Here is a 13,028-nt window from a genome sequence, read left to right on the forward strand (position 1 = left end):
CAAGACGATTCAGCATAAGACATCTGCACATGCTCATTTGTAAGCAGAGCATGAAAAAAAGCCTATTTACATATGTCGTGAAAGCTCAAAAACAGCAACAAAAACAAAGGGGAGCAAAGGGGTGGGGAACCCCCCCCCCCCCGAGTTTGGGTACCTGTCCCATCTTGTGCTGTTACATCCACACCATGAGTCATCATAATCCTGAGGCATTCTGCCTGCCCTTTGGAGGCAGCCAGGTGGAAGCTGAAAGAGAGAGAGAAAGATTGCAACTCATCTGGTTCAATTCCATTATCTCCAGCTCAGTTGGCATTACTCCACTGTAAGCAAAAAGGAACTGGTAGGTTAAATTTCCTGTAGATCGCAGTTAATATGTGCCTTCAGGAGAAATTAATGTCTTTGGAATTTTCTACATTTCTACCCCACCTTTCCTGCTAAGAACTTAAGGCAGCATGCTCACCACTGCTCTGTAAGGTAGGCTGGGTTGAGGGATAGTATGACAGACCCAAGATCACTCAGTGAGCTTCAGAAAAGAGACAGGATTTGACCTTGGCTTCCTCAGAGAGCTACATTGAAAGAACATTAAACACACATTTACTGCATTTATATTACATTCCCCCCCCCCCAAGTAGTTCAAGGTGGTGTACATGGCTCTCTCCCTCCTTATTTAATCCTTACAACAAACCTGTGAGATAGGTTAGGCTAAGAGACAGAGACTTGCCCAAAGTCACCCAGTGAGTTTCATGACCAAGTGGCGATTTGAACGCTGATATCCTAGGTCCTAAGGATTGCCACCTTAAGTTCAGTGTCCTGGTGGACTGAACTGTTCTCCATCTAAGAAGTTGTTTGTGGTGGTGGTTTCTTCTTCTTCTTCTTCTTCTTCTTCTTCTTCTTCTTCTTCTTCTTCTTCTTCTTCTTCTTCCATCACTCATAGCTGAGTAAAATTGTCTTCCATGAACATGGTATTAACAGTGAGTCCGTAAGTGACTGTGGAGGTCAATTCTGGATCCTCACGTCCTTCCACAGTGGAGACATAGGTTTCAGGACAGGAGCTGATCACGGTGAGGGTTTGCCAAACATGCCTTCCTCTTAGGACATTTGTCCCTTTCGTCCTGAGTTCGAGCATCTTCAAAGTCCATAACACCTTTGGTAAAGGCTGTTCTCGAATTGGAGCACTCACAGGCCAGTGTTACCCAATTGTCTGTGTTTATACTACATTTTTTAAGATTTGCCTTGAGAGAGCCTTTAAACCTCTTTTGTTGACCACCAGCATTACGCTTTCCATTTTTAAGTTCAGAATAGAGTAGTTGCTTTGGAAGACAATACATGGAAGGCATCTGAACAACACGACCAGTCCAACCAAGTTGATGTTGAAGAATTATTGCTTTGACACTGGTGATCTTTGCATCTTCCAGTATACTGGCATTAGTTCGCCTGTCTTCCCAAGTGATGTGTAAAAATTTTCGGAGACACCATTGTTGGAATTTTTCAAGGAGTCGGAGATGGCGTTTAGAAGTGATTCATGTTTCACAAGCATACAGTAAGGTTGGTAGTACAATAGCTTTGTAAACAAGCATTTTGGTTTCTCTGTGAATGTCCCAGTCTTCAAACACTTTGCACTTCAATCAGGAGAAAGCTACACTCGCAGAGCTCAGGTAATGCTGGATTTTGGCATCAGTGTTGGCCCTTGTGGAAAGATAACTGCCCAGGCAGGAGAAGTGATCAACTCTTTCCAGCGTTACATCACTGAGTTGGATTTGTGGTGCTGCAGAGGGGTTTTGTGCTTGTAGGTGCAGCACTTTGGTTTTTTGGATGTTGAGCGATAGGCCAAGCTTTTCGTAAGCTTCTCTGAAGATATTTAAGATGGTCACCCAAGGCGGTAAGGTCAAAGGGGAGGAGCTAAACACCTAAGTTTATTAACAGTACTATTTACATCCCCCATCCCAATTTTAGCTGGCTTTGCCGCTGCAGCAGATAATGACCAAATCAAGTATTTTAAAATAAACTAAGTCTTTAAAAAGGCAAATCGTTCAAGAAGTTCCGTTAGAGCCCACTGAGAGAACACATTTTTGGACGACAAATCTATTTACAAATAACTAAGAACTAAAACTTGCTTACCAAGGCACCAATGAATTTAACTTTATAAACAGTTTGTTCCCAGGAAATGTTCTCTAAACTATGTGTACATGGTTGGACTGGGAAGAGGCAACGTTCTAGCCAACAGTTTGGCTCCTAACTTAGTTAGGAGATAGCATGATGTAAACATTCAAATAAAACTAAATCCATAACACTCAAATAAGTTTACAAAAATAAAGAGATACTTGGGTAGAAACGTGCGAACCACACTTCTGGTGTGTATACATTTTAACAGTATTTGTAATAATTAAAACACTTGGAGGAACGAGTTGGCTAAAGTGATGGTGACATTGATGACATTGAACTTTGTGGCCATTAAACTTTGTGGCCTTTGCTTGCATAAGAAATCTGTGCCACAATACACTTTACTTGTAACGGTTTGATTTTCGTCTTAGAGACAAACAGAAAAAGTCTTCACTGAGAGCTGCATATAAGCACCCAGTCTCTTCTAGGTGGTGTCAAATAAAATCACTTTCTGGGAGAACACATGCTCTTCATCCAGAAGGCAAGACTGGACAGCACAGTTATCCTGCAACACTACCTACCTATTTCAATAAATAAAAGCAATTAAAACTGAATACATAAAAAGCAGACTCCCCCCCCCCCTTTTGGAATGCGGGAACGACAAAGGATTTGTGCCTTTGACAATATGGGATCATTCAAGAACACAGTATATGCAATTCAAAGCACAAGAAAAGTGCCTGTTCTATTCTGGGAACACATTTAGATATATTTATTTGCAGTGGCGTTGTCTGCAGTACATTCTGAACTCTTTGCACATTGTCTAGAGGCTTGTTTTGAGTGAAAACATCCCTCTCCAATGCAAACTATTTGCACCCCCTTTTTCCTGGGGTGTACGTCCAGTCGCTTTCAAAACAGCATGGCTCCCTTGCCAACAACCCCTTGGTGATTTATGGCTTCCCGGTGGACTAAATGCCTTTGCCCAAACAAACAAAATTGTTGAAATAAGGATGAAATTATATTAGGGCCTCTCTGGTAGCGGCGACAAACGTAAAGAAACCAGAGGCTCCGAACATGGATTTCTTTAGGCTGCCTATCATTGCTTTTAACCACAACTAGGCATCTATCAAGAGATACTCCCTTCCTCAGCTGCTGTGCAGGAGAGGCTGTGATTTTTATGCGCATGGGATTTCGAGTTGAGGAAAAGAACACAATCCTTCCACTTCCTTCCTTGTTCCAAACTCAAGGAGTTCTTTCGTTCCTCCAGCTCCCACCTCAACGAAGCCAAACACATTCCAGCTGCAAAGTGAAAGAACCTTGCCTCAGCCACTTTCAGCAGATGTGATTAAATTTGAAGCCATCTCTTAGGACCAGTTTGCACATGGATGCTCACCGTTCACTGACCACAGCAACAAACCTTGGCTCGCAGATGCGCTATGAGTCATTGTAGCTTCCCCACCAGAGAAAGAACTTCAGTTTGGACTCAATACCTTTTCACGGGACACCGTGTGCATGTTAGTGTGAGGGCCTTCAAGTGATGAGCACGCGTGGATGTAGAAGCACTCAGAAGCTTGAGGGGGCGTTATGTTTCTGGCCGCAACACAAGACTTTTGCAGCACAGGTGATCCTTATGGAAATGGGCACATAAGGAGTCAGGAAGAAAACTTTTTATACTTTTACGATATGATAAACTACGATAATCTTTATTGTCATTGTCCCATACAGAACAACGAAATTGGAAAATCTACATAAGACATTCAAAACCCAACAAGCCTGCTATCCCAACCTGGTTAGCCCCCTAAAAACTCTGATACCCCATTTTTAAATACAATATACTCCCATACAGACTCCTTACAATGCATTTAAAACCAAAATCGCATTGGGTAGAAACTGTTTCTCAGGTGGCTAGTCCTAGTCTTTATAACCCTGTACCTTCTTCCAGAAGGCAAAAGCTGAAAGAAATCATTTCCAGGGTGCGCACTATTCTGCGCTATTTCTGCAGCTTTCTTATGATACCTGGAAGCATAGATTTGATCCAAGGTGGGAAGAATGCACCCAATTATTCTCTCCGCAGTCTTTACAACCCTGGACAGCATTGTTTTTCCCCTGACTGTGAAGGTGACTGGCAGACAAGACGCAAGTAAGGAATCTTGGGAAGGGGGCAGAGATAAGCCTAGAGATAAGCATACACCCCTTGCTAATAAAAGCAGTAATAGCAATGGCTACAAATTTGTGGAGGATAAGGGCTGCTGATGGCTACTAATCCTAGTGGCTGTGTTCCATCTCCACTGTCAGGCAGTACACTTTTGAATACCAGTTGATGGAAACCAGAGGAAAGGAGAATGTTCTGAGGAGCACATAGTGTAGGAAGGATCCTTCCAGCAGACCATGATGGGAAGACTCATTGCAAACAAACAAGGGGAGGAATGGTTATTAAAACGACAAGACTTAGCTGAGATGGCAAAACTGACATGTTCAATCAAGTCGTTGTCAACATTTACTAGATTGGAAACCTCTCAGACTTTTTGTGTTGAAAAGAAAAAGAGGAGAAGATGGTGAAATGCAAACAGGGGACACAGAAAGGGCTGAACTCCTCAATGCCTTCTTTGCCTCAGTCTTCTCCAATAAAGAAAACAATGCCCGACCTGAAGAATTTGGAGCAAATGATTCAGCAGAGGAAACGCAGCCCAGAATAACTAAGGAGATACTACAAGAATACTTGGCTAGTTTAGATGTATCTCCAGGGCCAGATGAACTGCATCCAAGAGTATTAAAAGAACTGGCAGATGTGATCTCAGAACCACTGGCAGTCATCTTTGAGAATTCCTGGAGAACAGGCGAAGTCCCGGCAGACTGGAGGAGGGCAAATGTTGTCCCTATTTTCAAAAAGGGGAAAAGAGAGGACCCAAATAATTACCGCCCAGTCAGTCTGACATCAATACCAAGGAAGATTCTGGAGCAGATCATTAAGCAAACAGTTTGTGAGCACCTAGAAAGGAATACTGTTATCACCAATAGTCAGCATGGATTTCTGAAAAATAAGTCGTGTCAGACTAACCTGATCTCGTTTTTTGACAGAATTACAAGCCTGGTAGATGAAGGGAACGCAGTGGATGTAGCCTACCTTGATTTCAGCAAGGCATTTGACAAGGTGCCCCATGATATTCTTGTAAAGAAGCTGGTAAAATGCGGTCTTGACTATGCTACCACTCAGTGGATTTGTAACTGGCTGACTGACCGAACCCAAAGGGTGCTCATCAATGGTTCCTCTTCATCCTGGAGAAGAGTGACTAGTGGGGTGGCACAGGGTTCTGTCTTGGGCCCGGTCTTATTCAACATCTTTATCAACGACTTGGATGATGGACTCAAGGGCATCCTGATCAAATTTGCAGATGACACCAAACTGGGAGGGGTGGCTAACACCCCAGAGGACAGGATCACACTTCAAAATGACTTTGACAGATTAGAGAACTGGGCCAAAACAAACAAGATGAATTTTAATAGGGAGAAATGTAAAGTATTACACTTGGGCAAAAAAAATGAGAGGCACAAATACAAGATGGGTGACACCTGGCTTGAGAGCAGTACATGTGAAAAGGATCTAGGAGTCTTGGTTGACCACAAACTTGACATGAGCCAACAGTGTGACGCGGCAGCTAAAAAAGCCAATGCAATTCTGGGCTGCATCAATAGGAGTATTGCATCTAGATCAAGGGAAGTAATAGTGCCACTGTATTCTGCTCTGGTCAGACCTCACCTGGAGTACTGTGTCCAGTTTTGGGCACCACAGTTCAAGAAGGACACTGACAAACTGGAACGTGTCCAGAGGAGGGCAACCAAAATGGTCAAAGGCCTGGAAATGATGCCTTATGAGGAACGGCTAAGGGAGCTGGGCATGTTTAGCCTGGAGAAGAGGAGGTTGAGGGGTGATATGATAGCCATGTTCAAATATATAAAAGGATGTCACATAGAGGAGGGAGAAAGGTTGTTTACTGCTGCTCCAGAGAAGCGGACACGGAGCAATGGTTCCAAACTACAAGAAAAAAGATTCCACCTAAACATTAGGAAGAACTTCCTGACAGTAAGAGCTGTTTGACAGTGGAATTTGCTGCCAAGGAGTGTGGTGGAGTCTCCTTCTTTGGAGGTCTTTAAGCAGAGGCTTGACAACCATATGTCAGGAGTGCTCTGATGGTGTTTCCTGCTTGGCAGGGGTTGGACTCGATGGCCCTTGTGGTCTCTTCCAACTCTATGATTCTATGATTCTATGATTCTATGAAATGGTATTTGGGTTTGAAGGTTGACGATAACGTTGGTTATCTATAGAAAGTGGTCATCCTGGGTGTTTTACTGGAGTGGATGAGTTGAATAATGCTGACTGACAAAGAATCGAAAGTTCTTTAGTTTCTTAACTTTTTTTATTTCTCTCTCTTTAATCTTTCTTCTAGCTCTATTTCTCTTTCTTCCTCCCTTCTTTTTTTGATGGATCTATGTTTTTATTTTATCTAGATTAATATTTCAGTCTGAACAAAAAAAGATACTTTCTTTTGAAAATCTAATAAAATTTATCCCCCCCCAAAAAAAAAGAGAGAGAAAGTGGCCTTAAAGTGAGTCAGATCAATGGTCCATTTTGTTTAGTGCTGTCTATGTTGCCTAGGAAAGATAGAAATTGGGCTTCAAACTCAAATCTTTGTTTCTGATCCTCTTTTGCTTTTCTGCACCATAGTTAAGAGAAGGGACGCGGGTGGCACTGTGGGTTAAACCACAGAGCCTAGGGCTTGCCGATCAGAAGATCGGCGGTTCGAATCCCCACGACGGGGTGAGCTCCCGTTGCTCGGTCCCTGCTCCTGCCAACCTAGCAGTTCGAAAGCACATCAAAGTGCAAGTAGATAAATAGGTACCGCTCCGGTGGGAAGGTAAATGGTGTTTCCGTGCGCTGCTCTGGTTTGCCAGAAGCAGCTTAGTCATGCTGGCCACATGACCCGGAAGCTGTACGCCGGCTCCCTCGGCCAATAAAGCGAGATGAGCGCCGCAACCCCAGTTGGTCATGACTGGACCTAATGGTCAGGGGTCCCTTTACCTACCAAAGTTAAGACTAACCACAGTAGCAGGTTTAGAAGTAACAAGGCATGATTTGTATAAAATCGAATCAGAATCTTCCAGTTTCCTTCCCATGGCCATGCTGACATTTGTTCATGTAAAGCTAAACCGTAGTTTAGCATTACATTTGAACCAAGTCAGTTTGTGGAACTAAGTACAGTACTGATGGAGACCATTCTTCTTTGCTAAGAACTCATCTGGCTAAAGTGCAACCTTTTTTAACGTAACATTGGGGAAGTAACACCTTATGTCCATGCAGCTGAACAAATTTTCACACCATTTTAAGGGTTTCTCATTCCCAGCTCCATTTAGCCTCCTGAATTCTGCTGTGAAGCTGATGGAAAAATAGGCCTAGTGAATTTTTAAATGTTTAAAAAACGCCAACAGCTCAAGCACTCCTTGAGCAGCTTGCTCCTAGCCAAAGCCTCTCTCAAGAAGCTGGAATGAAACATCAGCACCAACATGCAGTAGTTTTGTTACTTTGATCTACAAAGAGAACTGAAATAAACCACTTAAGCTAATCATGGAAGTTACTCGTTTTTTTACTCAACTACCTCCGCAAGAACTGAGTGCATGTGCTGACACACCACATCAAATAGAAACAGGCACCATTAATAAAAAAGAGAAATTATGCCCCCCCCCACTCCAGTCACTTAAGAGGCTCCAGATAGGGTTAAAGGGTGTAACTCATTTTTCTATACTTTGTTTAAAAAATATAGCGGGCAGATTTTAGATTATGTAGCAGACATTAAGCAGAGTTAGAACTTCATTATCTTATTTTTTTAAAAAAAACAACAAAAACAACCACCCTAAAACAGACATTAAAATCAAGTGTGGTCTAGCACGTGTTTGTGTTTGTGTGTTAACCCTTCCCTCAACCATTGCAGTCCTGAAACACACACACACACACACACACACACACAGCAATGGGTAAAATTGTTCCTTTGGAACCAATGGGAGGTTTTGTTCCTCTTGCTCTTCGCAGTGTGTGTGTGTGTGTGTGTGATATATTAAAGATAGTGACGGGGAGGGGAGGGTAAAAGCTCCCCTCCATACAAACTGTGATCCCTGTCCAGACTGCTCCCCAAATACACTTCAGTGCCTAGTTTTAGCAATTGTGGCAAGCCACACATTTTGCTTGGCCCTTAAACAATTCCTTGAGTCCCACTCCCTCTACAGAACCCCCTGAGAGGAATGAACGAGTGAGGCAAAGGATGCAAGTATTCTTTTGCACCTGCAGTCCCCAAACTGAGCTAGAATAATCTCCCCAAAATTTCTCACAGCCAGCGGAGGAGGATTTAGGAACGTTTCAGGCATTAATCTGTCCACAGGGGTGGAGAAGTATTTAAGATTCCTAGAAGCCAGTACAGTATCCCCTTTAAAGGTCCCCATCCTTTTTATAGCCCTGAAATTAACTCTATGGCAAGCACAGGACTTCAAGCTGATTTCTGGTAGACAATCCTGCAAGGTCAGCAGATTGCAGTGTTTGGTTTCAGTAGCTGGGCCTCACCCTAGATGGGAATGGAGCATCCAGCTTCTTCATTTGCAGCCCCCAGTTGAGAGAGAGAGAGAGAGATTCCTTCTTCCCATCCTGTTGCTTCCCTCCCCCTGACCCCAGGTAGACTTGGGATACTGGTTCTCCCTGTCATGACAATAGAATTGGTTCAGCAGACACCCTCAATGGTTTCCAACTTGGATCTGGAACTGTACTTCCCAAAACCTCCAGAAGATGGAGTTGGTGAATGGGTAGGAAAATAGCTTTAAAAACTAGGCTGGCAAGTAAATTTTGAGGGCTATGTTTTGACTTGAGCAAGGGCTTAAAATGGCCTGCCACAGTGGCTCTTACCACCTTCTCCCTTGGGAGCCAAGACTTGGGCAGAGGGCTCTTTACGCCTCTCCATGGCGAATCGAACAGCAACCAAAGTTTTGGCAGGAGGGCTGGTAGTATGACATATTCTGCTAATGCCTGAATGCGGTACATTCCTGCATTGCTCATGCAATTCAATCGTCCTAGTGTGATTGCTTGAGTGCTCACTGGAAGGACAGATTGTGAAGCTGAGGCTCCAGTACTTTGGCCACCTCATGAGAAGAGAAGACTCCCTGGAGAAGACCCTGATGTTGGGAAAGATGGAGGGCACAAGGAGAAGGGGGCGACAGAGGACGAGATGGTTGGATAGTGTTTTCGAGGTTACCAGCATGAGTCTGACCAAGCTGCGGGGGGCAGTGGAGGACAGGAGTGCCTGGCGTTCTCTGGTCCATGGGGTCACGAAGAGTCGGACACGACTAAACGACTAAACAACAACAACAAGTGTGATTGCTGCAGAAACTCAGATAAATAAGCTAGGCACTAAATGGCTCCTTATACCTAACTTACAGTGGCCAAAATGAAATATCTAGTTGCCATTTGGGGGCAAGATGGCTCCAAAGTCTTATTTTTCAAATGATGGGTTGACCAACGGCCAATGGCCACTTTTTAAAATTGCTAATTAATTATTATTTTTTGAAAATTTTAATGTCTGTAAACTGCCGTGTGTGTGTGTGTGTGTGTGTATCTACAAATTCTGTTAAGAGAAATCAAGTATTTTAACATATTTTCACAGATTGTCAGGAATACCTGTTTGGTAGCCACATCTTCCTACACAATCCTTGGTTTATTAAAGAGGCATGATTTAACTACTTTTTTACTTTCCCACTATTCTGGAGATGAACAAAAAGGGGATGAAGTAAAAAACCAATTGACTTTGTGCTTAAGGAAACAATCATACAGTCAAGGTTTTTTTTTTAAAAAAAAAACACCCCAAAACACATATGCATTATGATGAAATTAGGGCATGAACTACTTTCTGGACCTGACTTGCCTTAGGTAAAGAAACCTGACCTTCTCTTTAACAATTTTAACTAGCAAGAGATCAGCTTGTTGAGTGATCTTTTTTTTAAACCAAGAACATGCTTTATCAGAAAGGGCAACTCTGTTGTCACGCTCATTCCAACTTAAAAGCTATTCATCAAATGATCCGAGCTTGTAAAAAAAAAAAAAAAAAAAAGGGAGTAGAATAATGCTACAGGACGAAACAAAAACCCACACCCTTTTAGGGAGTTTCAGAGTTTTAATCAGATAAAGTTATAAATACAATTGTCAGTCAAAACAGCAATTATAACATTTCTTGAATTTAGTTTGAAATCTTTGGCAGAGACCCACAAAGGCTATGTATAAAACACCTTTTTTAGAGACTATCTGTTCCTCGATGCCTCGTAGGGGTGTATGCAACAAAGTCATCTAGTTTGTGCAACAACTTCTGCTTCAACTCCATCTCCCTCCACCCATCACACACTCTAAATCTGTCCTGGGACCCCCTCCAACCCTTGAAAGCAAATTTGAGGGAGATGCAGGGGCATGCAAAGATTACTGACAGGCCAAAGACACCCAGTAAGTTTCATGACAGAGTTTCATTAATAGGTAGCAGCCTGCTTCAACTTTAGTTCTCTTTTGCAGCGTTGTAAATAGAAATTGAGGGACGCAGGTGGCGCTGTGGGTAAAAGCCTCAGCGCCTAGGGCTTGCCGATCGAAAGGTCGGCGGTTCGAATCCCTGCGGCGGGGTGCGCTCCCGTCGTTCGGTCCCAGCGCCTGCCAACCTAGCAGTTCGAAAGCACCTCCGGGTGCAAGTAGATAAATAGGGACCGCTTACCAGCGGGAAGGTAAACGGCGTTTCCGTGTGCGGCTCTGGCTCTGGCCAGAGCAGCGATGTCACGCTGGCCACGTGACCCGGAAGTGTCTCCGGACAGCGCTGGCCCCTGGCCTCTTAAGTGAGATGGGCGCACAACCCCAGAGTCTGTCAAGACTGGCCCGTACGGGCAGGGGTACCTTTACCTTTACCTTAAATAGAAATGATTCTGCAGTTGAACGCAAGAGGCATCTGTTGAAGCTTCTTTGGTTTTCCTATTTACCAGTGCAAGGAATTTAAGAGTGCGAGAGGAGCCTGTGAGATCTGGCCAGTGGTTCATGTGGTCAAGCATCTTGGTCTCACTGTGGCCAAACAGACGCTGATAGCAGGACCTGAGCCCATCAAGTGGCTTACGGCAATTTACTCACTAGTACTGAATGTTCCTTACAGTGAAAAACATTTATTGTTTCTTCATATATTTTGGTTCAGCAACATCTGTCTATGCTGCACTCAGACCAGAGAGCACCAGAATAGAATAGCAAGCCCAAGATTACTCAGAAGCCTCAACCAAGTAGAACTTTTTTTCTAATAGCTAATCTAGGCGGCCGTTACAGAATAGTTATTTATACAACCAATTGAAACAGGTAGTTTATATCCAAGTTCAGAATAAAAGCCACAAGTTTTGTATTACATTGGTACCTCGGGTTACATACGCTTCAGGTTACATACGCTTCAGGTTACAGACTCTGCTCACCCAGAAATAGTGCTTCAGGTTAAGAACTTTGCTTCAGGATAAGAACAGAAATCGTGCTCCGGCGGCGCAGCAGCAGCAGGAGGCCCCATTAGCTAAAGTGGTCTTCAGGTTAAGAACAGTTTCAGGTTAAGAACAGACGTCCGGAACGAATTAAGTACTTAACCTGAGGTACCACTGTAGTTATTCATACTGTTACTCAATTTATATCATACCCTTTTCCTGAAACAGCAAACAGATCAAATAGTATTATTATTTTGCAAAAAAAACCAGTTAAAGACATTCTCGGAACTAACCATTTCAGGGTGGCCAGGAATAGCATCTTTTGGCCATTGGAACCCTGGGTAAACAAAATGTTTTAGAATTCTTCCTGAAAGTCCACTGAGGGAGACTGACAAATCTCACCAGAAGGTGAGAAGGCCCTGTCACGAGTCACACCAACTAGGCCAGGGCTGAAGTTGGTTAACCTTGAAAAATTTTAAGGAGGGTCCCTTGCTGTAGAAGATCAGACTATTATATATATATATATATATATATATATATATAAACACTTCACCACATGCTGCACACCCCTGGGGCACATCTCTACACACATCAGCTTGACACAGCACAACTGGAGTAGGAGGAAATGAGCATAAGCAGGAAAGCAGTTGAGGTGACAATGAGTGAGAAACAAATTCCTATTCTTGAAGGTTAAAAATCCCCCCAGGGCTGGGTCTGAATGCTAATAAACCTGTTCGATTAGTGACAAAGCCTGTCTCCCTCTCGCCCCTCAAAAGCAGCTTCTCAGTCAATGAAAGGCTCCAGAGATTAGCAACACAACCAAGAACCTAAGAAGAGCTCTGTTGGATCAGGCCAAAGGAACATCTAATCCAGCATCGTGTTCGCAAGGTGGCCAGCCAAAGGATTATGGGAAGCTGGGAAGAAGAAGCTTCCCCTCTTGCATTCCACAGCAACTGGTATTTGGAGCCACCTTGCCTCCTATGCTGGAGGGTAATACAGAGTCATGCTGCAGCATCTTTGGAGAAAGCAGTGAGGCAGAATCCATGTGGACACAGCAACAGAAATGCAGGGAGGGTGTCAAGGGCAGAAGGAAAGGGTTAAACCCTGTGCTTCCCAAACAACTGTGGCCCAGATTAAAATGCGGGGGGGGGAGTGGGGAATGACTGCTATTATTCATTATTTAAAATGCAGCAGTCAGTGGCATATGGAGCAGCTCTCCGGGCAGGAGTTTATACAAGACCTTCCTGGAAGTGTTGTGGTTTGAACCCAGGACCTTCCTGCAAAGCAAGGCATGTGCTGCATCACAGGATTATGGCTCTTCTGCCAAACTATCCAAACATCCAAGCTGCTCCGAGAGCCTTTTTGGCTGATGAGCAGGGTAAAAAGGTAAAGTGACCTCTGACCATTAGGTTCAGTCGTGG

At 43.6% G+C, this 13,028-nt stretch overlaps 1 protein-coding gene across 4 annotated transcripts in view; it reads right to left on the reverse strand.

Moving 5' to 3' along the window:
* Positions 1-13,028, reverse strand: part of RAI14 (retinoic acid induced 14) — a 106,539-nt gene that overhangs the window by 22,187 nt on the left and 71,324 nt on the right. For all 4 annotated transcript variants that reach the window (XM_079994760.1, XM_079994762.1, XM_079994759.1 and 1 more), the window contains exon 4: positions 155-243. In XM_079994760.1, coding sequence (XP_079850886.1) covers positions 155-243 — 89 coding nt within the window. The remainder of the gene's footprint in view (positions 1-154; positions 244-13,028) is intronic.

Source organism: Podarcis cretensis (assembly GCF_951804945.1).
Source record: "Podarcis cretensis genome assembly, chromosome: 11".
Lineage (NCBI taxonomy): Eukaryota > Metazoa > Chordata > Lepidosauria > Squamata > Lacertidae > Podarcis > Podarcis cretensis.